General features: G+C 39.5%; 1 protein-coding gene across 20 annotated transcripts in view; it reads right to left on the bottom strand.

Annotated features, from left to right (window-relative positions):
• The window catches only part of LOC144597249 (gephyrin), a 414,464-nt gene that overhangs the window by 190,259 nt on the left and 199,262 nt on the right, over positions 1-24,943 (bottom strand). For all 20 annotated transcript variants that reach the window (XM_078406319.1, XM_078406323.1, XM_078406321.1 and 17 more), the window contains 2 exons: positions 17,451-17,543; positions 337-431 (listed from right to left, as the gene is read on the bottom strand). In XM_078406319.1, the coding sequence (XP_078262445.1) occupies positions 337-431; positions 17,451-17,543 (188 nt within the window). The remainder of the gene's footprint in view (positions 1-336; positions 432-17,450; positions 17,544-24,943) is intronic.

The following is a 24,943-nucleotide window of genomic DNA, read 5'->3' as shown; positions in this document are numbered from 1 at the left end:
ATTTTTATCAGAGGTGGTTATCATTGCCTTTTTACTCTATCTGCTTTTTGTGAAGAAGGGCTTTCATTGCACCCTGGTGTATATGACAATAAACTAGATTATATCTGAATTAGTTGCCTATTAAGTTGACTCCATAACATAAAAAGTTTTTGAAAATAATTCTCCATCCCCGACTTTAATACATGCTTTTTAGTATGTTGCTACTATAGACAATCACAAAGGTAAGAATAGATCAAAAGTATCAAGTTCACATTTACAAATTTGCTGTGTAATACATTTGCATGAATACTATGCAGGGATTTATAGTCAGAATAAGTATGGCGTGTGCTACCTTACCTGGACAACATCCCCAAAGGAGTGACATTCAAAGAACCCATTAGCATAGCCAGTGCCATTCCAGGAGCCTCTCTTTCTATCACCTCTTTAGTGGCCTAAAAGTAGAAATACAAAAGAAAAGATGATTAAATATCAAAAATTGGTATCAAATTAAGCTTTTGACTGTAAAAAGTCACTGTTCCCCACCACCAGTTGCTATCCCCAAGATATTCTCTTTTTGCATCAGAAACCTTATTTTGTATCCAAAGTAAAAAGATTGCTCATCTGAAAAAGATAAAATACTGCAGTTGCAGAGGATCTGAAACAAAAACAGAAAAGAGTGGAAACAGTCAGCAAGTCAGGGTGCATCTGTGGAGAGAACAGACAAATCAAAGCACAAAGATACTGTCAGTGATAACATTTTAGAAAGTATAAAATAAGGGGAAAACAGCATGCCCTAAAGAATGCTAATCAGACTAACTCATCAACGTAGCCAAGACCATCGCAAAGCCTTGCCTTCTATCATTTCTTTAGTCATCTGGAATTAAAAACTATATTATTCTATAAAACAATGAAACATCCAAATTTGGTATCGAGTTGATATTTTAATTGTCCAATATTCGACACAATTGCCTATTTATTTCTCTTGTAAGTTCAGTTCATTTGACAAAAGGTGGAAACTTAATTAATTTGTCTGTTCTCCCTAAAGATGTATGTCATGGCAGATGGCTAGTGTCAGCAAGATGTACAAGCAAAAACGCATGCAGAGCCAAAAAGCGCACATGGACTCATGTCTGAGTGTTTCCAGCATTTTCTGATTTAGTGCAACACAAGAAATATTGAAGAATATCATTAAGATTCAGCACCATGGCTTTGACTGTAACCAGCAGACTCCATTAAATGCTGGGTTCAAACCTAGACTGATGAAACTTGGCCATACATCTTTGGTATCTCTCAAAGCGTTGGTGCACAATTAGACAAACTGACTTAAAATGCCTGACTTTTAAACTCATGGTTGGTGCATGATGTGGTTTATTAGGATGCAGCAAGGTCTGATGCCTGGGTTGAGCCAAAATAATGTGAGATTTATTCTGTGTCTAACTATGTTGCACAAACAGGATGTTATCAATGTGTGGCTAAAAGGGAAATCACCAACATCCATCTTCTCATTGAAGTCAAATAATTCATTCATGCACACACAAAAAACTTTACAATAATGGAGGAAAAAAGTTTTCAACCACTTAAAGTTATAGTGATAGGTTGAGGAATACGGACACTGAATTATTAGTTGGTGGTAGCAGTTAATTACTTACATAAAACTCCTCTTTCCAACTGTACAAATTTTAAAAATAGGTATGCGGTTTCAATTGGAACTCTTGAGATTATACTTGGAGCACTTTGCAGAGAAAATGCATTCCATTCATAATTCACTTTTACACTGAAATGCAGGAGAAATGCTTGTTTCCATTACGGAGGCTCCAAAACTATTGATTACAAAATGAATATTAATAAATCTACAAACGAATTCAGTTGAAACTTCTTACTCATGTATTCAAGAGAGTTAGATATAGCTCTGAGGGCTAACGGAATAAAGGAATATGGGGAGAAAGCATGAACGGGGTACTGATATTGGATGATTAGCCATGATCATATTGAATGGAGGTGCTGGCTCAAAGGGCTGAATGGCCTACTCCTGTATCTATTTTCTATGTTTCTACGTTTCATGGAGTTTTAATTGAAAATTCATTCCAACATGGAATATTTGGGATGAATAAATACATTTAAAGGTAAGTTACCAAAGTATATGATTGAGAATAAAGTTGGAATTGTGGAAGGGGTGTAAAAAGTTAAATGAAAGCTCCTGAGGAACATTAAGACTGCCAAAGATCAGCTTGGTTGAATGCCTTGCTCTGTGCTTCAAAAATATTGTGCAATCCTCAGAAATAAAAGCGACATGATAATATACAGTGGAATTATGAAGTGAATACTTATCATGGTTTGAAGCTAAGGATACCAACAGAGCACAATCTATTTAACATGACACTTTAGAAGGTTAAGTTTGAATCAGTAAATTTCGCAGGAATTTCCATTTTGCAACATGCATACGTCCACCACCATAATACGATCCAATAAAAGATTGAAAACTCCATACAGCAGCCAAGGTTGATTCTTTATAAGATTAAAAATTAAAATGAACTAAAATATGAAAGCCCATTTTAGCCCCGAAGCCAAAGAAAAACAAATTAAAGGAGAGGGATGAAGTTCAATGGTCAAAGACATCATTACGTAGAATACTGCACTTTCATTATTAATTTCAAGCATATCCTTGATACTGTAAAGAAAGCGAATGAAATGTCCTTGAGGGAATGAAAAAAAAGATTTTTTTGCAAAATGGAGAGTGAAAACAGGAGTGATTAATGTGTTTAAAGTAATTTTGCTATTTTTAAGATTTTCTAAAACAAAATACTGCACTCTTTTTTCCAAGTATGTGTAAATTGTACCTGTAAAAGCTGAACCTTTGTTTGCAAATACAGGGCAAGATGCTCTCTTCTTTGTTTTGTAACTGTGCTGGTTGTCTAGTTCATTTGAGAGGAAGTAAATTAGTAAGTTTGACTGTGTTTGCAGCTCAGACACAGTGGAAATTTGAGCATTTATTTATAGATGTTCACCAAAAAAGAGAAAATACATCTTCGTTCAAGAAATCAGACTTCAACTTTGATCGTACAAACCATCTTCATATTTTGCATTACACAAACTCAACATGTGTTGTAACAATGCTCACAAGAATTACAAACCATAGGGAACAACATACTATCATCTCACTCTGTGGTGTGGTAACAAATCAGTCGTCCCCATTTACTTTGTACATGGTGAATTCCACATATCCAGTAAAGGTGCCACAAAGAGTTAAGCGAGATGAAAACTTTTAAAAGTAAAGAATTATTTAACATTGTTCTTCTTATGCAAATGATGCTGGCAGTGAATTATCCATGCAAAAACAAAATGGGAGAAAAAAGTCACAGTAGATCACAGGAAGTGAAGGAGTTAATGGTATCCTAACAACCCCTCAAAAGAGTCTACAGTTTCAGCCATCGCAAGGATGCAAATCTCCAAATCTCTTTTTTGCATTTTCCTTTGCAAGACTTTCCTCTTCTGTGGTGTTTGATTTTGGCACATTTCTCTCATCCATTATTCCCAAGTTTGTTTGTTTCCATTGCAGACTTATCATCTCACAAATTTACTCAATTTCTGTTGAAAATAATATTTTAAAAGAACAGAAAAAATGTGGATTTTGAACTTCATTGGAGAGTTAAATAATGCAACCAATTTCTTTCTTATCTCCTTTCTCCCTGACAGTTTGCTGCCAAACAACTAAATAATTATCCACACTGTTACATTTATAACCTCATGAATCTGACCAACTTCCTGAAAATTCAATTAAAAAAAAAATAGTCCTTATGTTCATCTTTAATGTCTCACTTTATACACGTTTAATCATATTGTTCTCCTTCACTCAACATGAAATGCCTTGTAGGTTTGGTTTCCTATTTGCCCAATTTCTTGCCTGTAAGTAGTAGTAAAATGTGGCCAGAATTTTTCCAGTCGAACACTGAAACCATCTGTTCAATCCAAATAACAATCATCGTTTTTCACTCTGTGGTTACTCAATCAGGAGATTTCAAGGAAGTAATTGGCAATTGGATTTCAAGGAAATCATTGTTACATTATTTAACTATCCATGGAGGTTCAAAATTAGAGAGCATATTCAATGAAATGATTACTGGAAATATCGGCTGAGACTATTAGGACTACCTTTCCCAGAGACCAAGGATGGGAAACATAGGGAACAATATGCAGAATACCAGTTGGGAATGAGAGAAGTTTAGTTTAATTTAGAGACAGTGTGGAAACAGGGCCATCGACCCACTGAGTCCGCACCAACCAATGATCGCCTGTACACTAGTTCTATCCTAAACACGAGGGACAAATGACAGGAGCTGGTTAACCTATAAATTTAAATGTCTTTGGAATGTGGGAAGAAACTGGAGCACCATGAGAAAACCTATGGGGACCTTCTGACTCACCCACAGAGAACTAGAACTAGGCAAACTCCGTACAGACAGTACCCGTAGTCAGGATCAAACCAGGGTCTCTAGCATAGTAAGGCAGCAACTCCACTGCTGCGCCATTGTGCTGGCCTATGACATGCAGAAAAGGGTTTCCAACTTAAGAAAGCAAAGGTGATCAGTCCAGTTTGGAATAATGTGAAATGGAGAGGGGGTGGGCGGGGTTGAAGGGGAATGATGTATGAAACAAGAGCCTCAGCATCAGAGGAAAACTGATGGCTGAGAAAGCAGAATCGAGATACAAGAACCAATTTCAGCAGGGAATTCATGGAAGGCGGAGTAGGAAATCGAAGAGCAACAGAGACGAGGATCAATATGGTTAATAATGAAGTAAGGAGGGCAAATATTACACAATTACTAATTAATTAGCACATTAAATCAAAACAATTTAATTTCAGTTTAAACACCAAATAGAAACAAGCTACGAACATTACTTTGGAATCTAAGTTATGAGCATATCGTAGCCTCTCCCTGATCATCATGAATGTTATCCAGACAGCTAACAGGCATAACCAATCAGACATGCCTCTGAAGTTATTTTTCTAATTTAGCTGAATTTAAATTGTGCTTAATGATCTTGTTGCAAGTTCAGCATGTTATTATTCAAAGACCAAAAAAATAAATTGGGTCGGCCCAGAGCTCATGTCATCAACTCCTGCTTTTTCCAAAACAACATGCTTCCTACTCATTACAACCAGTCACAATTGCACTATTCAACGGCTTGTTGTCTTAATAGGTACCTAATTTTGTAGGTGACCAGAATTACTTGAAGCTCGTCAACATTAATTAAACCAGCCTGTATGGTGGATGCAGTGGTGTTAACAGACATTCTGGTACTCATTCAGATCTGCGCAATTTTCAGAAATGACTCAACAGGTTTCTGACACCACACTGGAAACATTGCTGAAGGAGGTGCAGAGTAGGCGGAATGCCTAACTTTTTTCAGTGAGTCAGAAGGTCCCCCTGATAATTACTGTAAAGGCAGTGGGAGCAGAAGGTAGTGGAGCTCAACACCTAAAGAAATGAATTCAGTGCGACATAAAGTTCAAATATCTTACATATGTCCCAGGGCCAAGGAATGCATCTTCCAATGCATTAACTAAATGTATACTGCACATACTGCACCTCATATCCAACTATCAGTTATCAATCATGACTTGGGCTAAAATTCACAGTCTATACTGCACTCTCTCACACATTTCATTGCAGCAAGCCTCACATTCACATCTCGCACCCTGCACATACTGCCAACTGTTCAATTACATCAAACACATCAACAAAACTGTGTAAAGTAAAGAACACTATTTTTGTTTACACGTCAATTAGCAGGGAGCTAAATACAGTAAGATCGTTAAAAATATCACTTGCGAAGACCAACAGACACAAATCTACTCCAAGAAAGACTTACAACCTAATTTTGAAAGTTGGTTGAATTCAAATTGTACCAGAAACATTATGTGGTAGTTCCAGGATACTACAGCACGTTCAGCATTGTGCTGCTTAATGAAACAGCTGAAAGTATAGTGTGAAGGTAAAGGCATAGCCCGAAGAGAAATTGGTGATCTCAGAATGGTTGTACAGAATGATCTCAGCAGGTCATGAAAACTAAAAAAATGAAATGATGGAAATGTTCAGCAGGTCAGGTAACAACTGTGGAAAAAGAAATTGTTAATGTTTCAAGTCTGAGACTTTGCCATTAAGGGAGAGAGAAGCAGATGGACAGTGTTGAAGGAACTAGAGCAGTCAAAAAGGTGGCTTCATCGAGGGAAGGTTGCACGAGACAGCATTGAGATGAAAGTGGAATGCAAAAACAAAATGGTAGTGGTTGGATTGGGTGAAGTCAGCAGGATAGATCCAAACTGGGACTAAAGCAGGCTATGTTGCCTGTTTAGTGTTGGAGGTAAAGATACTACACAAGGATGGAAAAGGACTTGAGTGAGAGGAGGAACTTCTCAGGATCAAAACATGAACTAACAATGCAGACCTACCACAGGCTCATTAAATGGAGTTCCATCTATTTTCAAACTGTTTCTCACTATATTCCTTTATAATTATACCACATAATTATTTCAAGCAATTATTCTGCACCGTTTAGAATAAAATGAAATAATCAATTTAGGATCCATCATTCAATGTGTTAGCAAATTGGTGAAACATGGATGTTAATACATGTTTGGAATGACTGAGAACATATTTTTAAAAACAATATTTTATACAATCCAGCCAATCAGAGGTTTTAATTGCGAAACTGTTGGGTATTTAATAGAAAATATTTTTCAGTGCTATGGGGGAAAGATTGGGAGAGGGAAAATGGGACTGAATGGTTGAATCTTCAGTTAAGGAATCTGATCTTATATACGTTAACAGTGTCACTGTGAAATGTGATCAATAATCCGGCACTGTTAGAAATAATTCTGTCCATAAAGGCATTGTTCAGTTTCAGCACACTTGATGAACAACTGACTTAGTGGAACATGCAGGCATCAGTAAATCACCAATGGAAACACAATTAGTTGTATCCCTGAGCAATAGTTCAAACAACGGCTAATTATTTTACTAATGCACAAAGTTGGCTCACACTAATTATAAAGCTTTATTGTTGATAGAGTTGAGATCTTTTGAGATTAAGAAAAATGCATAACACAGACAAGTCTGATGAATTTATCAGATTCAAGGGCACTTTTTAAAGCTATTAGATCTGAGTCAATATAAATTGCTTCTGAATGATGTCAAGTGAACAATTTGTTTCAAAAACAATTCCTCCAATAATTCTGTTTCGTACTAAGTAACTTATATTCTTGACTCAAGTACCTTTTACAACCAAGGGTAAAATATCAGATGAGAATTACAGAAGCAGGGAAGGACGCCAAATGGCCAATATAATCTCTACATTTTCTTTGAAATTAAGATTCAATTAGTTCCACTCCCCTGCCTTTTCCCCATGGTCTTCTAAACATTTACGGAGCAAGAGAATGCAGATGCTGGAAGTCCTCATGCAGGGTCTCAACCCGTAATGTGGACTATCACTTTGTCTCCACAGAAGCTGCTTGTCCCCCGAGTTCCTCCAGCAGTTTGCTATTTACTAAAGAAATCCATCCTTTGATGTTTTGAAGTCAAGGACACAATGAGCCAAATCATTCTCATCTTATTTCTGGTTCTTTTATCAGTTACTTTAAACCTGTGCCCATTGCCATTGATTCATCTACTTTTGCATATATTCGCTCTTATCCATTAAAACAATAGACAATAGACAATAGGTGCAGGAGTAGGCCATTCAGCCCTTCGAGCCAGCACCGCCATTCAATGCGATCATGGCTGATCACTCTCAATCAGTACCCCGTTCCTGCCTTCTCCCCATACCCCCTCACTCCGCTATCCTTAAGAGCTCTATCCAGCTCTCTCTTGAAAGCATCCAACGAACTGGCCTCCACTGCCTTCTGAGGCAGAGAATTCCACACCTTCACCACTCTCTGACTGAAAAAGTTCTTCTTCATCTCCGTTCTAAATGGCCTACCCCTTATTCTTAAACTGTGGCCCCTTGTTCTGGACTCCCCCAACATTGGGAACATGTTTCCTGCCTCTAATGTGTCCAATCCCCTAATTATCTTATATGTTTCAATAAGATCAAGTCAAGTCAAGTCAAATTTATTTGTCACATACACATACACGATGTGCAGTGAAATGAAAGTGGCAATGCCTGCGGGTTGTGCACAAAAAGAATTACAGTTACAGCATATAAATAAAGTTAATAAGTTACTATTAGTGTCGACAAAAATTTAGTCTCTGAGGTTATAAAAGTTGACAGTCCTGATGGCCTGTGGGAAGAAGCTCCGTCTCATCCTCTCCGTTTTCACAGCGTGACAGCGGAGGCGTTTGCCTGAATGTAGCATCTGGAACAGTCCGTTACTGGGGTGGCAGGGGTCCCTCATGATCTTACTTGCTCTGGATCTGCACCTCCTGATGTATAGGTCCTGCAGGGGGATGAGTGTAGTTCCCATGGTGCGTTCTGCCGAACGCACTACTCTCTGCAGGGCCATCCTGTCCTGGGCAGAGCTGTTCCCAAACCAGACTGTAATGTTGCCGGACAGGATGCTCTCTACAGCCCCAGAGTAGAAGCAATGAAAGATCTTCAGAGACACTCTGAATTTCCTCAGTTGTCTAAGGTGGTAAAGGCGCTGCTTATCCTTACCCACCAGTGCGGCAATGTGCGTTGCCCACGTCAGATCCTCTGCGATGCGGACTCCCAAGTATTTAAAACTGCTCACCCTATCCACAATCGACCCATCTATCTCCAGTGGTGTGTACGTCCTTGGATGTTTGGCCCTTCTGAAGTCCACAATCAGCTCCTTTGTTTTAGTGACATTCAAGAGGAGGCTATTGTCCTGACACCAGAGTGCCCGATCAGCCACCTCCTCCCGGTAGGCCTTCTCATCGTTGTTGGAGATCCGGCCCACCACCACAGTGTCATCAGCAAACTTGATGATGGAGTTTGAGCTGAACCTGGCCCCACATTCATATGTGTACAGGGAGTACAGTCGGGGGCTAAGGAATCAGCCCTGGGGGGATCCTATGTTCAGGGTGAGGGAGCTAGATGTGTGTTCCCCCATCCTGACCACTTGGGGCCTGGCAGTGAGAAAGTCCAGGACCCAGGCACACAGAGGGGTGCTAAGCCCCAGTTCCAGCAGCTTCTCAACCAGTCTGCTGGGGACTATTGTGTTGAATGCTGAACTAAAGTCAATGAACAGCATCCTCACATAGCCCCCCTGGCTGTCCAGATGAGAGAGAGCGGTGTGTAGAACCTGGGAGACCGCATCATCCGTGGACCTGTTCGGACGGTATGCGAACTGTAGCGGGTCCATGTTGCGAGGAAGGAAGGCGCAGATGTGCTTCTTGACTAGCCTCTCAAAGCATTTCATGACAACCGAGGTGAGGGCCACCGGTCGGTAGTCATTTAAACACGCTGGAGAGGCATTCTTTGGCACCGGTACAATGATGGATCTTTTGAAGCATGCAGGGACCACGGACTTTGCCAAGTCATCCCCCCTCATCCTTCTAAATTCCAGTGTATACAAGCCTAATTGCTCCAGCCTTTCAACATACGACAGTCCCGCCATTCCGGGAATTAACCTAGTGAACCTACGCTGCACGCCCTCAATAGCAAGAATATCCTTCCTCAAATTTGGAGACCAAAACTGCACACAGTACTCCAGGTGCGGTCTCACCAGGGCCCGGTACAACTGTAGAAGGACCTCTTTGCTCCTATACTCAACTCCTCTTGTTATGAAGGCCAACATTCCACTTCATTATTTAGGTGAGAATTAACGCAGTGGACCAAATGGCCTCTTGTGCGGTCTATTTTTACGGTGTTAATCATTTCTAGTCAACATTTCCCTCGTACCTCTTTCCCCCAAGAACAAATCCAGCTTCATTAACCCCAAATGATGTCTCACACCAAATTACAATTCCAGCAAATCTCTTTCAACACCTCCAAAGACTAAACTCATAAAATGTGACAAGAAGATTAAAAATGAAAGTAGAAGTGTGCCAGATGGTCCTGTGCATCTGTTCTGTCAATCAATAAAATCATGGCTGATCTTCGACCTCAGTTCATTCCCCATGCCATTTCCAGGTCCTTAACATGCGCAATAGAGCACAACGACAAAGGTTTATGAATTTATTCCTACTGAGTTCCTGATTTTACTTGTGCTGCTTACTAGTTTATCAGATTCCAGAACCTACACCAAAGGTGAATGGATATCTGAGATAATCTCTAGTCTGCATGTTAAAGTCTCAGGAAAAGTAGGACTCAGTTCTTCAACATTGGCAAATGATTTTGATATAAATAAGGAGATTGTAATAATTACCTGGCATAAAGCACAATTCTATATTCAAACACTGCAGTAATCTGCTTACATTGGAATTACAAATTATGTTTTCTAAAATTTCTTTTCATTACTTAACACATTTAAAGAACTTATTTTGCACAAAAGCAAGCAAACAAGGTTGATTTCTTCTGCCAGCCCAAACACATAAGATTCAGGTTTATATATTATGTTTAAAAACATTAACAAGAATATTGAAAAATCATTTGAGCTTGGAATTAATAAGATAGAAATCACATTGATTGGTTTAGGTTGAAATATGAATCATGTGTTAAAAATCTGATTTTTATCATTCAGAAATTTGTTATCAAATGAAGATTTGGGGTGCATTATGCAACTATCCTTTGTATGCAATGATGGGGAAAAAATGAAGTTCTTCACTCTACTTTCTAAGATGACGCCTCCTTTTTCTATATTATATTAAAATGCTTCAGAACTTGAGGCCTCTTTTTGGCATGATTTCTTATGAAGATTGTAACAAAACGATCAATATAAAGAATAAAACATCTTCATGGCAGAAGAGCTCTGAATCAATACGAATCAAAAATCTGTTTTGGATAACAGAGATTTAATCAGACATCTTCAGTTTTTTCTTGCACCATTAATCCCACTGCCAATAGAACACCATCCAATTTATGGTTTAATTTAGGTTAATGATCATCATTATGCCATCAGTGAGTCACCAACTTAATCAAGGCTTTAAAAAGACCAGCTGGATATACATCTATGGGGAGCACAAGAGTTAATTCCGTTAGCAATTTTTAAACTCTCTTTCAAAGTACATTTTTCATCCATGACTGCTCACTCACTAACTATCTGTCAACTTTTGAGAATTCCACTGACCCTGACATAAGAAAAGGCATAAAAGCCATCAAATTATTACTTTTTTTTCTCACTGCCTCCTTTGGTATAATATATTGTCTCAGGTAACATGTATTACAATAAACCCAATAAGGAAAACACTGACACAAGAGGATTGAGCCGATGTATTATCACTGTCATAGGATAGTGCAATGGTAGTCCTCATGATTTAGTCTGTAAATACACAGATGACACCACTGTGGGGGTACGAATCACAAACAATGAAAAGAGTACAAGAAGGAAATAGAGAACTTTGTGACATAGTGTCAGGATATTAATCTCTCCCTCAATATCAGCAAGATGAAGCAGCTAGTTATAGACTTCAAGAAACGTGGTGGAGTACATGGCCCAATCAGAATTAATGGCGCAATATGGAAATGATTGAGAACTTCAAGTTCCTTGGCATTAATATTGCCAATGATCTGTCATGGACCAATCATTTTGATGCGACAGCCAATAAGGCATACCAACGCCTCTCCTTCCTGAGGAGACTGAGGAAATTCAGCATGACTCCAGTGACTCTTACAAACTTCTACACATCATAGAAAGCATGCTATCGGGTTGCATCAGAGTTTGGTTTTGGAAGAAGTCTGGAAGAAATTGCAGGGAGTTGCGGTTGTAGCTCAATCCATCACATAGATTAGACCATCACCATTGACTCCATCAACACTTCATGCTGCCTCGATAAGCAGCCAACATAATCAAAAATTTGTCCCACACTGGTCATTCCTGCTTCTCCCTGCTCTCATCTGGCAAAAGGTATAGAAGCTTGAAAGCACACACCACCAGACTCAGGAACAGCTTCTTTCGCTCTGTTATCAGGCTTCAAGACAGTCCTTGCAGAAGCTGGGATACTGATGGATTCACCACTACCCCTTGTGAACATTGGACTTTGTCGAATGGAACTCATGCCCAAAAATGCTGAGAACTATAATCTGCACTCTGTATCTTCCCCTTTGCTCTATCAATTGTTCTTGAGTTTGACTTGATTGTCATTTATGCATGGCATATCTGATTTGGTTGGATAGCATGCAAAACAAAGCTTTTCACTGTACCCTGGTACACGAGACAAAAATAAACCTAAATCTACAAAGGAATTGACTTGACCTCCCTATCATCTAACTGGTAGCATAAAATGAATAAAATTTAAATCCAATGTTGACAATTTATTTTTATAAAAATAACTTTTAGATTCAGAAGAGCTGTGTTTGTCAGTCAAATATGAGAAAAGACTCTTTAAAATTATTGACCACAGTGAACCATTAAATTTGCCCCATTTTCAAATATATTTTTTCTCACAAAATATGCAGATAAAAACTTCAATATACAGCTTTGTGTAAATATGCAGAATCAAACTGCTACTTTGTAATTCTTCACTAAATTGAAATAGTGCTACAACGGTCAACATTTTTGGTTAAATAGTTGAAACTTAAAAAGCAGAATGTGGCGAAATACATTTGCTGAATCGTGTATGTCATCATTAAAGATTAATGAACTTTGTCATTTTCCACCTTCAAACAATAATTTATCTGCATTTGATACTGAACTGCATTTCTGATTAATAAATTCTCCCTTAAAGTGTTGTACATTGTTAATCACAATTCATTTGCTGAACTGTCTCAGGATCGTGTTCTCTCAATTTCAGGCTTTTATGAAAAGAAAAAAAATTGTAGAGTGGAACAGAGGGAATTTAGTGTGCAGTTAAGCAGTGTAACCAAATAAGGCCATGGTAAAAAGAAAACTGAATTGTGGTTTGCATTTGCTGTAGGATGCAGATGTGGATGGGTTGGAGGGTGGTGGTGATATGAAATCTGTACATGATTTAGCTCAAAGAATAAGTTGAGTTGAGGGAAGGCAGTTTGAAAGGCAGGTTTTATTAGAAGTGTGCTTTAAAAAAAGAAAAATAATTAATCCAAAGTAGAAAAGCAGGGAAATCAATTTACAGAAACATTGCAAAGATTGAACAAGAGAACTTAAAAGTATAAAAAGACAGTGTGTGCACATGGATGCCAGGAGTTCCAATCGGCGGAAGACCCTTGCTTGATTTTTGACATTGGCAATGTGGGAGGCATGGGGTTGAGGACTGGCAGGCCAAAGTCAGTCGATAAAAGATTGCAAAGTGGCATTCTAGAGGCAGAAGGAGTCGGCTGTCTTGGTCTAATTCAAACTGCAATTACTTGAAAATTACGAATCAAAAATAAGAGGGTGGTAAAAGCATGCTGTGATTTAAATGCCACTCAAAATTAAATGAGAAATTTATGGCTGGGTAAAAACGGAAATTCTAGCAACGCTTATATATTTATTCATTTTTTGGCAAAGTCAGTTTTGCTTTTGCAAATGTTTTGCAAAAATTGCCTTTGCATTATTGCTCTTGAAAAAAACTGTTGTATGCCACCTTCTTGAACTGCTACAGTTCCAGGATTTAGACCCAACGATGAAGAAGGTCTGCAGATGAAGAAGGTCTGCTGATTCTCAATCAGAATGGTGTGCAACTTGAAGGGGAATATGAAGACAGATGGTGTTCCTGTCTGCTTACTTTCTTTGTCCTTTCTTGTGGGTGTGGAGATGATGTTTCAAGTAACCCAGTTGAGTAACTGCAGAAAACTTTGCAGTTCTGCAGTGGCACAGTGACAATGGTGAAATGAATGAATGTTCAGGAAAATAGATGAGGTGCTAATCACAATGACTGCCTTGCCTTGGATAGTGGCAGGCTTCTTGAGCATTAATGGAGCTGTGATTGGCAATTATTTCATCCTGACTTCTGCCTTGATATAATTGTCTCTGGTAACATGTACTACAAAAATCCAATAAAGCCCCTTGGGAAGTCTTTTGGTATCAGGAAGTGAACCAAGCTGCAGGATACTCAGCATCTGACCTGTTCTTTGAGTTACAGTATTTAAATGGCTGGTCATGTTGTATTTCTGGTCAGTGATGAACCCCCCACATGATGCTGATAGTCGATGACATGGTGATAGAAATGCAAAGATAAGTGAGATGGTCAATACAGTGCATTCAGAAAGTATTCAGACCCCTTCACTTTTTCCACATTTTGTTACGTTACAGCCTTATTTTAAAATGGATTAAATTCTTTTTTTTAAATCATCAATCTGCACACAATACCCCATAATAAAAAAGTGAAAACAGGTGTTTAGAAATTTTTGCAAATTAAAAAGAAATAACTGAAATATCACATTTACATAAGTATCCAGGCCCTTTACTCAGTACTTTGTTGAGGCACCTTTGACAGCAATTACAGCCTCAATTCTTCTTGGATATGACGCTACAAGCTTGGCACACCTGTATTTGGGTAATTTCTCCCATTCTTCTCAGCAGATCCTGTCAAGCTCTATCAGCTTGGATGGGGAGAGTTGATGCACAGCTATTTCCAGGTCCCTCCAGAGATGTTCAATCGGGTTCAAGTCCGGGCTCTAGTTGGGCCACTCAAGGACATTCACAGACTTGTCACGAAGCCACTCCTGCATTGTCTTGGCTGTGTGCTCGTTGTCCTGTTGGAAGGTGAACCTCCACCCCAGACTGAGGTCCAGAACGCTCTGGAGCAGGTTTTCATCAAGGATGTCTCTGCACTTTGCTCTGTTCATCTTTCCCTTGATTCTGACTAGTCCCTCAGTTCCTGCTGCTGAAAAACATCCCCACAGCATGATGCTGCCACCACCTTGCTTCACCGTAGGTATGTATTGGCCAGGTGATGAGCGGTGCCTGGTTTCCTCTAGACGTGACGTTTGGCATTCAGGCCAAAGAGTTCAATCTTGGTTTCATCACACCAGAGAATTTTGTTTCTCATGGTCTGAGAGTCCTTTAGGTGCCTTTTGGCAAACTCCAAGCGGGCTGTCATGTGCCTTTTACTGAGGAGTGGCTTCCTTCTGGCCACTCTACCATAAAGGCCTGATTGGTGGAATGCTGCAAATATAGTTGTCCTTCTGGAAGGTTCTCCCATCTGCACAGAGGAACTCTGGAGCTCTGTCAGAGTGACCATCAGGTTCTTGGTCACCTCCCTGAACAAGGCCCTTCTCCCCCGATTGCTCAGTATGGCAGGGCGGCCAGCTCTATGAAGAGTCCTGGTGGTTCCAAAGTTCTTCCATTTAAGAATGACGGAGGCCACTGTGCTCTTCGGGACCTGCAATGCCGCAGAAATTGTTTTATACCCTTCCCCAGATATGTGTCTCGACACAATCCTGTCTTGGAGGTCTACGAACAATTCCTTCGTCTTCATGGTTTGGTTTTTGCTCTGACATGCACTGTCAACTGTGGGACCTTATGTAGATAGGTGTGTGCCTTTCCAAATCATGTCCAATTTACCACTGGTGGACTCCAATCAAGTTGTAGAAACATCTCAAGGATAATCAATGGAAACAGGATGAACCTAAGCTCAATTTTGAGTGTTATAGCAAAGGGTCTGAATATTTATGTAAATGTGATATTTCAGTTATTTCTTTTTATTTACTTTGCAAAAATTTCTAAACACCTGTTTTCACTTTTTTATTATGGTGTGTAGATTGATGATAAAAAAAACATTGAATTTAATCAATTTTAAAATAAAGCTGTAATGTAACAAAATGTGGAAAAAGTGAAGGGGTCTGAATACTTTCTGAATGCACTGGACCTGAGACACAATAGGCTGCAAATGTTAGAACCTGGAGCAAGAAACAAACTGCTGGACGAATACAGCAAGTCAGGCAGCATCGGGTGGGGGGGGGAATAGACAGGCAATGGTTGAGTCAGACTGATGGCTCATTCTCCTGTGGCACGAATGCTACCTGACTCTTAAGAGATCTGTAGCGGAGTGGGCCTTGTTAAATTCAGAGTGATAATTAATGCATTGAATGCTTTGACAATGACATCCTCCAACAATAGCATAATGATTGCTTGAAGGCTACTGAATTGGAATTGTCCTACATTTTTGTGTTCAGGGCAAACCTTGACAATTTACCACTTTGTTGGAGAGACGCCCATGTTGTAACTATATTGGAACGGCATGATTAAAGGTATAGCTAACATTCAGTACTACATTTGGGACGTTGGCCTTATCCCATATTATTCTCAGTTATCACTTGGTTTCATGTGGAGTGAATCAAATTGGCTGAAAGCTAGCTTCTGGCTGAACATGATTTTAAATGCTTCAATCCTGTTTACACCACTCACATGCTGTGCCACACCATCATTGAAAATGGGATTTTTTTTGAGTCTCCTTATCCTATAAAATGTTTGATTGTCTAACAAGCACAATAGAAAATAACCGTCCAGAAATTAATCCCCGGTTAGTTCTGCTAAACATGGGGAAATGTTGCTGCAGCTCATTGCATTGTTCATAGGTGCTACAATGTATCATGTTCTGCGATTTTTTGGGGGATGAATTTTTAAGCTGAGGGAAGCAAGCCAGACATGGTTTCTCAATACAACGTTCAGAAATTAATCTTACATCCTATGTCATAAATCATTGGAATATACCTTGAGAATCATAAATTAGGGTTTTGAACAAAAGTATTTCATACAAAATAATACGTAGGTTCCAATGAAGAAATCTTACTCAACCCCCATCCCACCAAAGTGGACCGTTACAAAATACAGCTCACTATACTTTTCCATTAATTACTGAATATAAATGATCTCATTCTTGAAGATTTGTCCTCCCATGGGATGAGCGAGCAGAGCTCCTGACATTGGATGCTGTGCGAGTGGAGTTTGCACATTTTCCCTACTCCCCTACTACCTGGGTTCATCCCATATCCCACAGACATGTTGCTTGGTAGATTAATTGGTTACTGTACATTGCCCAAGTATGGAAAGGGGGGGTAATCTTGATGAACATGTGAGAGAGAATATGTTGTAAGGAAATAAGTCAGGGAATAGGACTGATAGAAATGTTCTGAGAGCTGGCCGGGACTTGATGGGCTGAATGGCCTCTTTATATGTCATAAGGAAGTATAAGTACTCATGTTGTTATCCACATGGCCAGTTTTACCTCGATTTTGTGCACTCTTGCCACATGTGTGATATTTTATTAATAATTGAAATAAACAACATTTATTTTCTTCAACTACTCTTTGTTACTTCCATAAATTATTTTACAAAGTTAGCAAGGCACAATCTCCCTCTGTGATATCAGTGCTCATGATGTGTCCATGATAATAGGTTAATAAGACACAAGGAAAACACAAGGTGACTTTAAAGGTGGCTTAAATGTGACTCGTAATAATCAACTATTTCTCAGTAAATATTAATGGCATACTTATTCAGTGATACTCACCTCTGGAGTTACATCTCTTGGGGCAAACCCAGTTCCCCCAGTGGTTAAAATAAGATTCAATTCCTTATCATCGCACCATTCAATGAGAGTTTCCTAGTAAAGAACACACAATATCAATCAGTGCAAGATCATTTTTCTGTGAAAGCAAAGCAAAACTATGATAAAGCATATTTCCACACATACACTGGTTTATTTATAATCCCAGAATGCATGCAAAGCCTTTGCAATTCCATATTTAAACAGTCCAAGAAAGCAAACTGACATTGTGTCAGTTGATGAGAAACATGATGGTGCTCTCAATGAGTTTTTTACACGTGTTATGACTCCCAGAAGTAGGATTATTAAGCATTACCCAAAGTCCAATATTATGTTTTGCCAGGACAACAAATTCCTGTTGGTTGTAAATATGGAGTTGATGTAGAGTAAATGGTTAGGAGTAAATCTTGTGATATAAATGTTAGTTCCAACTGTTGTGACTATTGGATAAGGAATGCTTGTGAATATATGTGAATCAATCTGGAATTCTAGTTGGTCTGTAATATAAATTAATTTGTGTTTACCAAAACCCGTCAATGACTGTAAACAGCTATTTTTTAAAAGTGCACTTGTAAGGATGTTCTGTATATCACACTACATCGATATGAATTTAGTTAGTGTTTCATCACAATTCTTTGATTAAAATGACAAGCATGCCATTTAGTCATAGAGTCCTACAGTGTGGAAACAGGCCCTTTGGCCCAACTTGCCCATACATGTCCCATCTACACTAGACCCTCTTACCTAAGTTTGGCCCATATTCCTCTAAACCTGTCCTACCCATGTACCTGTCTCAATGTTTCTTAAACGTTACGATAGAACATGCTCAACATCTCCCGAAAGCTCAGGCCGTCGAGTCCTGGCAACATCCTTGTAGATCTTCTCTGCACCTTTCCCAGCTTGACAACATCTTTCCTATAACATGGTACCCAAAACAGGACAGAATACTCTAAATGCGGCCTCACCAATGTCTTACACACCTGCAACATGACCTCCCAACTTCTATACTCAATGCTCAATTTGATGAAGGCCAATGTACCAAAAGCCTTTTTAACCATCATATCTAATTGATGCCACTTTCAACGAAATATGTACCTATACTCCCAGATCCCTCTGCTCTATAACACTCCCCAGATCCCTACCGTTCACTGTGTGGGCTCTGCCCATGTTAGTGCTTCCAAAGTGCACCAGTTACAATTTCTCTGTATTAAATTCCATCAACCATTCCTCAGCTCACTTGCCTAGCCAATCAAGATCCTGCTGCAATTTTTGACAACCATCTTCACTCTCTGTAATACCACCCACTTTTGTGTCATCTGCAAACTTGCTACCTTCTCATTCAAATAATTGATAAAGATGACAAACAGCAATGGGGCCAGCACCAAACCCTTAGGCATACCATTAGTCACAGGCTTCCAGTCCTAAAAGCAACCTTCCATCATTACCCACTGCTTTCTTCCATTCAGCTATCTCTCCTTGAGTCCCATGGGATCTGACCTTCTAGAGCAGCCTCCAATGCGGAACCTTGTCAAATGCCTTACTAAAATCCATACATATCATGTCAATACCTCTGCCTTCATTGACCTTTTTGGTCACATCCTCAAAAAGTTCATCCATGAGACACGACCTCTCATGTATAAAATCATATTGACTATCCCTAATCAGCCCTTGTCTATCTCAGTGCATGCAAATCCTATCCCTCAGAATACTCTCTAATAAGTTTCTGACTGCAGACGTTAAGATCACTGGCCTGTAGTTCCCAGCCTTTACCCTGCAGCCCTTCTTGAATAGAGGCATAACATTTGCCTCCCTCCAGTCTTCCATTATTTAACGACGACTCATAAATCTCAGCGAGGGCTTCCGCAATTTCCTCTCTAGCTTCCCACAGTGTCCTCGGTAATATCTGATTTGCTATATTTGCTATCTTTATTCTCGTATTCTTTTAACCATCAAACAGTTGACTTTTCCTCCTTATGTGCATTGTCCAAGAATGACATTTGCTTCGCTCTCTTATGCAACCCCACAAAAAAAGAAACTGATAGACAGCAACATATGAAAGGGCTGCATCTGCGCCCAAGATGAGGTATTCCATACCAGGACATCAGAGATGTCCTCTTCCTTTAGGGAACGGGGGTTCCCCTCTTCTATCTTAGATGAGGCCCTCACACACGTCTCCTCGGTCCCCCGCAAATCTGTTCTTGCTCCCCCTCCCCCCAGTCGCAACAAGGACAGTCCCCCTAATCCTCACCTTTCATCCCATCTGCCGTCGCGTACCACACATAATCTTTTGCCATTTTCGCCACCTCCAACGGAATCCCACCAATAGTCATATCTTCCCATCTCCACCCTTTCTGCTTTCTGCAACCTCTGCAACTCCCTGGTTAACTCTTCCTTTCCCACCCAAACCACCCCATCCCCAAGTACCTTTCCCTGCAACCGCAGGAGATGCAACACCTGTCCCTATACCACCTCCCTCGAGTTTGTCCAGAGGCCCCGACAGTCCTTTCAGGTTAGGCAGAGGTTCACTTGCACCTCCTCTAAACTCATGTACTGTATTTGTTATTCCAGAAGTGAGACCAAATGTAGACTGAGCGATCGTTTCGCTGAACAACTTCGCTTTGTCCACCTTGGCCTATGTGATCTTCCGGTTGCCAAACAGTTTAACTCCCGTTCCTATTCCCTTTCTGTCTACCTTTCTGTCCAGGGCCTCTTCCATTGTCAGAGTGAGGCCGAATACAAATTGGAGGAACAGCACCTAATTATTCGCTTGAGCAGCTTACAACTCAGCAGTATAACTAGATATCTCTAACTTCAAATAACCCTTGCATCCCCTTTCGCTCCCCCCCTCCCCCACCCTAGTTGTCATACTCAATTCACTGTCATCCTGTTGAGTTTCATTGTCTGCATAACTTGCTATCTCCTAGCCCACAGCCAACAATGGACCATTGTGGGCTCCACCTTTCCTTGATCATCTTTACTTTTTTGCATTTCTTTTCTTCGTTTGTTCTATATCACCGTCTATATCTCTCGTTTCTCTTCCCCCTGAGACTCAGGCTGAAGAAGGGTCTTGACCCGAAACATCACCTACTCCTTTTCTCCATTGACGCAACCTGGCCCACTGCATTACTTCAACTTTTTGTGTCTATTTTCGGTTTAAACCAGCACCTTCTTACACACTGAATAGAAAAATATTTTTTTGGCACAGTGATAGAGTTGCTGCCTTACAGTGCCTCCTTAATGCAGGTATAAGAGAGCTCTCAGCATCTAGTCTTTCCTCTAGTCTTTCCATCACCTTTGGAAACTTTTATTGCTGTTTATCAACATGAGGACCAAAGTTGCGTCAATGAAAGTCAAATAAGCCATTATGGGACTGAGAAACAAGAATAAAACTGTTGGAGACATCAGCCAAACCTTAGGCTTACCAAAATCAACTGTTTGGAACATCATTAAGAAGAAATAGAGCACTGGTGAGCTTACTAATCGCAAAAAGGACTGGCAGACCAAGGAAGACCTCCACAGCTGATGACAGAAGAATTCTCTCTATTATAAAACCCCCTAAACACCTGTTCGACAGATCAGAAACACTCTTCAGGAGTCAGGTGTGGATTTGTCAATCACTATCTGCAGAAGATTTCATGAACAGAAATACAGAGGCTGCACTGCAAGATGCAAACCACTGGTTAGCCACAGAAATAGGATGGCCATGTTACAGTTTGCCAAGAAGAACTTAAAAGAACAACCACAGTTCTGGAAAAAGGTCTTGTGGATAGATGAGACGAAGATTGACTTATATCAGAGTGATGGCAAGAGCAAAGTATGGAGGAGAATAGGAAATGCCCAAGATCCAAAGCATACCACCTCATCTGTGAAACACGATGGTGGGGGTGTTATGGCCTGGGCATGTATGGCTGCTGAAGGTACTGGCTCACTTATCTTCATTGATGATACAACTGCTGATGGTAGCAGCATAATGAATTCTGAAGTGTATGGAAACATCCTATCTGCACAAGTTCAAACAAATGCCTCAAAACTCATTGGCTGGCGGTTCATTCTACAGCAAGACAATGATCCCAAACATACTGCTAAAGGAACAAAGGAGTTTTTCAAAGCAAAAAAATGGTCAATTCTTGAATGGCCAAGTCAATCACCCGATCTGAACCCAATTGAGCATGCCTTTTATATGCTGAAGAGAAAACTGAAGGGGACTAGCCCCCAAAACAAGCATAAGCTAAAGATGGCTGTAATACAGGCCTGGCAGAGCATCACTACAGAAGACACCCAGCAACTGGTGATGTCCATTAATCAAAGGCTTCAAGCAGTCATTGCATGCAAAGGAGATGCAACAAAATATTAAACATGACTACTTTCATTTACATGACATTGCTGTGTTCCAAACATTATGGTGCCCTGAAATAGGGGGACTATGTATAAACACTGCTGTAATTTCTACATGGTGAAACCAAAATGTATAAAAATGGCCTTTATTAAAATCTAACAATGTGCACTTTAACCACATGTGATTTTGTTCTATTACAAATCTCAAATTGTGGAGTACAGAGGCAAATAAATAAATGATGGGTCTTTGTCCCAAACATTATGGAGGGCACTGTAAGTAGAACTTATGATATCAAACCTCTACATAGCATCAAGTCTGAAGGAGTTTAGAAGATGCAGGGTGAAATTAGAAAGGAAATTAGAAAGGTAAAGAGGGTGCATGAAGAAATGTTGACAGATAAAATCAAGGAAGACCCTGATATTCCATATGTAGGTGAAGGGGTAGAGGTTTAGAAAGGAAACAGTGGCTGCCATTGGAGATAAAAACAGCAGTGGGAGCATTTGGATAAGCAGGGACCGATTAGAGATAAATTTGTACTATCTCAATGCTATTATCATGTTAGTAATCCAGAGGTCTGGACAAACTATTTAGAGACCTAAATTCAAATCCCACTTGGCAGCAGTGGACTTTAGATCCAGGTAATAATCTGGAATTTTACAAGAACATCTGGCCATTAGTAAAACTGATCACGAAAACACCGGATTATTTTTAAAAAACCTGTTTAGTTCACTGATGCCTAAGCTGTCTGCGCTTTGTGAAATGAAGATTTATTCTGTCCCTCAGTATTAATTTCAATAATTTTGATCATCAAACCACCTACTGGTTTGCAATTAGTTGGTTAACTCTGCAATAGTTTTCAAACATTTTGTTTCTGATTCATTTTCAGAATGTAAACATTACTGGCAATGTTGGCATTTATTGTGCGTCCCTAAATACTCCCAAATTAAAGAGGCAGTTAACAGTAAAGCATGCTGGTGAGTGTGAAGTCACTTTTTAGACAGACTTTTTAAGACTGGCAGATTTAATTTACAGAAGGGCACTGGTTAACCAAATGGGTTTTTACGACCATCCAGTGAATGGTTACAGTTATTTTTTAAAGAAATTATAGATTTGTTTTATTTAGTCAATTGAATTTGAGTTGTGCAGTTGTCACGGTGGGATTCAAACATAGGTTTCCGGATCAAACATTCAGAATCGAACTGCTAATTGAGTAACTTAACTACCATGCTGTCAAACGTGCAGAATCCAACAGTCATCCAATCCTTCGACATTTATTGTCATGAGAGATTTGCCAACCTATAATCAGCGTCTCTGCAATATCCTCCTTTGCTTCTGTTTAACTTGAGAGATATTTCATCGAGGCCTAATGATTTATCCTCTTTCAAAGATGCTAAACCCCTTAATGAATCGCCTGTTTTGTTTGTCCCATCCAATATTTTTTGCTATTGTCTTCCTTAATTACATCAGCAGCACTTCTCTCTTTTGAGAAGGCAGTCACAAAACAGTCATTAACAATTTTTCTCAGATCCTCTGACTCCATCACAGATTACCTTATTGGTTTCTCATGGGCCCTAGTCTTTCTTTTGTCATCTTCTTGCTTGTTGTGTACTTATAAAATATTTCCTTTAGCTTCATTTTGCTCTCCTAATTTCCTTTACAACTTCACTCTGACACTTTCTATACTCTTCTAGACTTGATGCTGTTTTAAGTTCTTAGTGTCTCACATAAACTTCCCTTTTGCAGCTTTCCTTACCTTCTACGTACTGTATCACTCAGGGGGGCTTTGCATTTGGAAGTCTCACTGATTTCCATGGAACTTCCTGAAATTTCGTAAATGAAGGCATCCTGGTGCTCTTTATCTTTAAGTTCTTAATTTTTCTACATCACTTCTTAGTCCAGTAAAATTGGTCTTACCCCAATTTATAATGTTTACTTCGATTTTGTTGTTGTCCTTTTCCATAACTACGTTAAACCATTGAAATATGTTAACTACCATAAAAAAAGCTTTCCCACTGCTATTCCAACCTACCCATCTTCATTCCCAAGAAGCAAATCCATAAGTTCACCCATCTCTTATTGGATTTGCTAGATAGAATCGAAAGAAGTTCACCAGAAGGCAATTTAGAAATTCATTGTCCTCTACATCATTACATTAACCATATCCCAGTTAATAGTCAGGTGACTGAAATTCTCCACTAATGGCTTTATGCCTGTCAGAAATATGCCTACATAATCGCTCTTGATCTCCCTCCAGAGTACACTCCTAACAATCAGATTGTTCCCTTTTTGATCTTTATTTCAATCATGTAGCCTTATTTGCAGAATCTCCTTATGTACTATTCCTTCTCATGGTTGTGATTATTTGCTACACACTCCTTTTATTCTTCTCAAAATAGCAAAAATGGGGATGGAAAGGTTTAGAAAAAATATATGCTTGCTTTATTAGTGTAAATAACAAAGTATCTTTGACATTTCACTGATTAGTGTGAATGACAGAGCAAGCTGACAGCACCTCATGACCCACTTATTTCATGTGTTTGAATAAAATCTGGTAGTTTCAGTAGATATAAGATCATTTTAGCCACACAGAAAATGAGCCTAAGAAAGGATTTCAAAAGAGAAAACTGCCTTCCTTTTAACATGGACAAGATATTATCCAATTTACATTTTCCTATCGGAACTAACTAATTCCCACTGGATGTGAAAAGCCCTCTTGTCCGTTGTTTATAGTTTGGAGCTCTAGTTATCTGCTCACCATGATCACGATAGCAAAGAAGTAAAGAAGGCAAATGCAATGCTCGCATTTATTTCAAGAGGGCAAGAATACAAAAACAGGGATGTAATGATGAGGCTCTATAATGTGCTGGTCAGGCCGCATCTGTAGTATTCTGAGCAATTTTAGGCACTATATCTGAGGAAGGATGTGCTAGCTCTGGAGATGTCCAGAGGAGGTTCACAACAATGACCCAGGAATGAGTGGGTTAACTTATGATGAGCGTTTGATGGCACAGGGCCTGTACTCGCTGGAGTTTAGAAAAATTAGGGGGGGACCTCATTGAAACATACCGAATAGTGAAAGGCTTGGATAGAGTGGATGTTGATAGGCTGTTTTCACTGGTCT

Source organism: Rhinoraja longicauda, chromosome 10, assembly GCF_053455715.1.
Source record: "Rhinoraja longicauda isolate Sanriku21f chromosome 10, sRhiLon1.1, whole genome shotgun sequence".
Lineage (NCBI taxonomy): Eukaryota > Metazoa > Chordata > Chondrichthyes > Rajiformes > Arhynchobatidae > Rhinoraja > Rhinoraja longicauda.
This window is presented reverse-complemented; position numbering and strand designations above follow the sequence as displayed.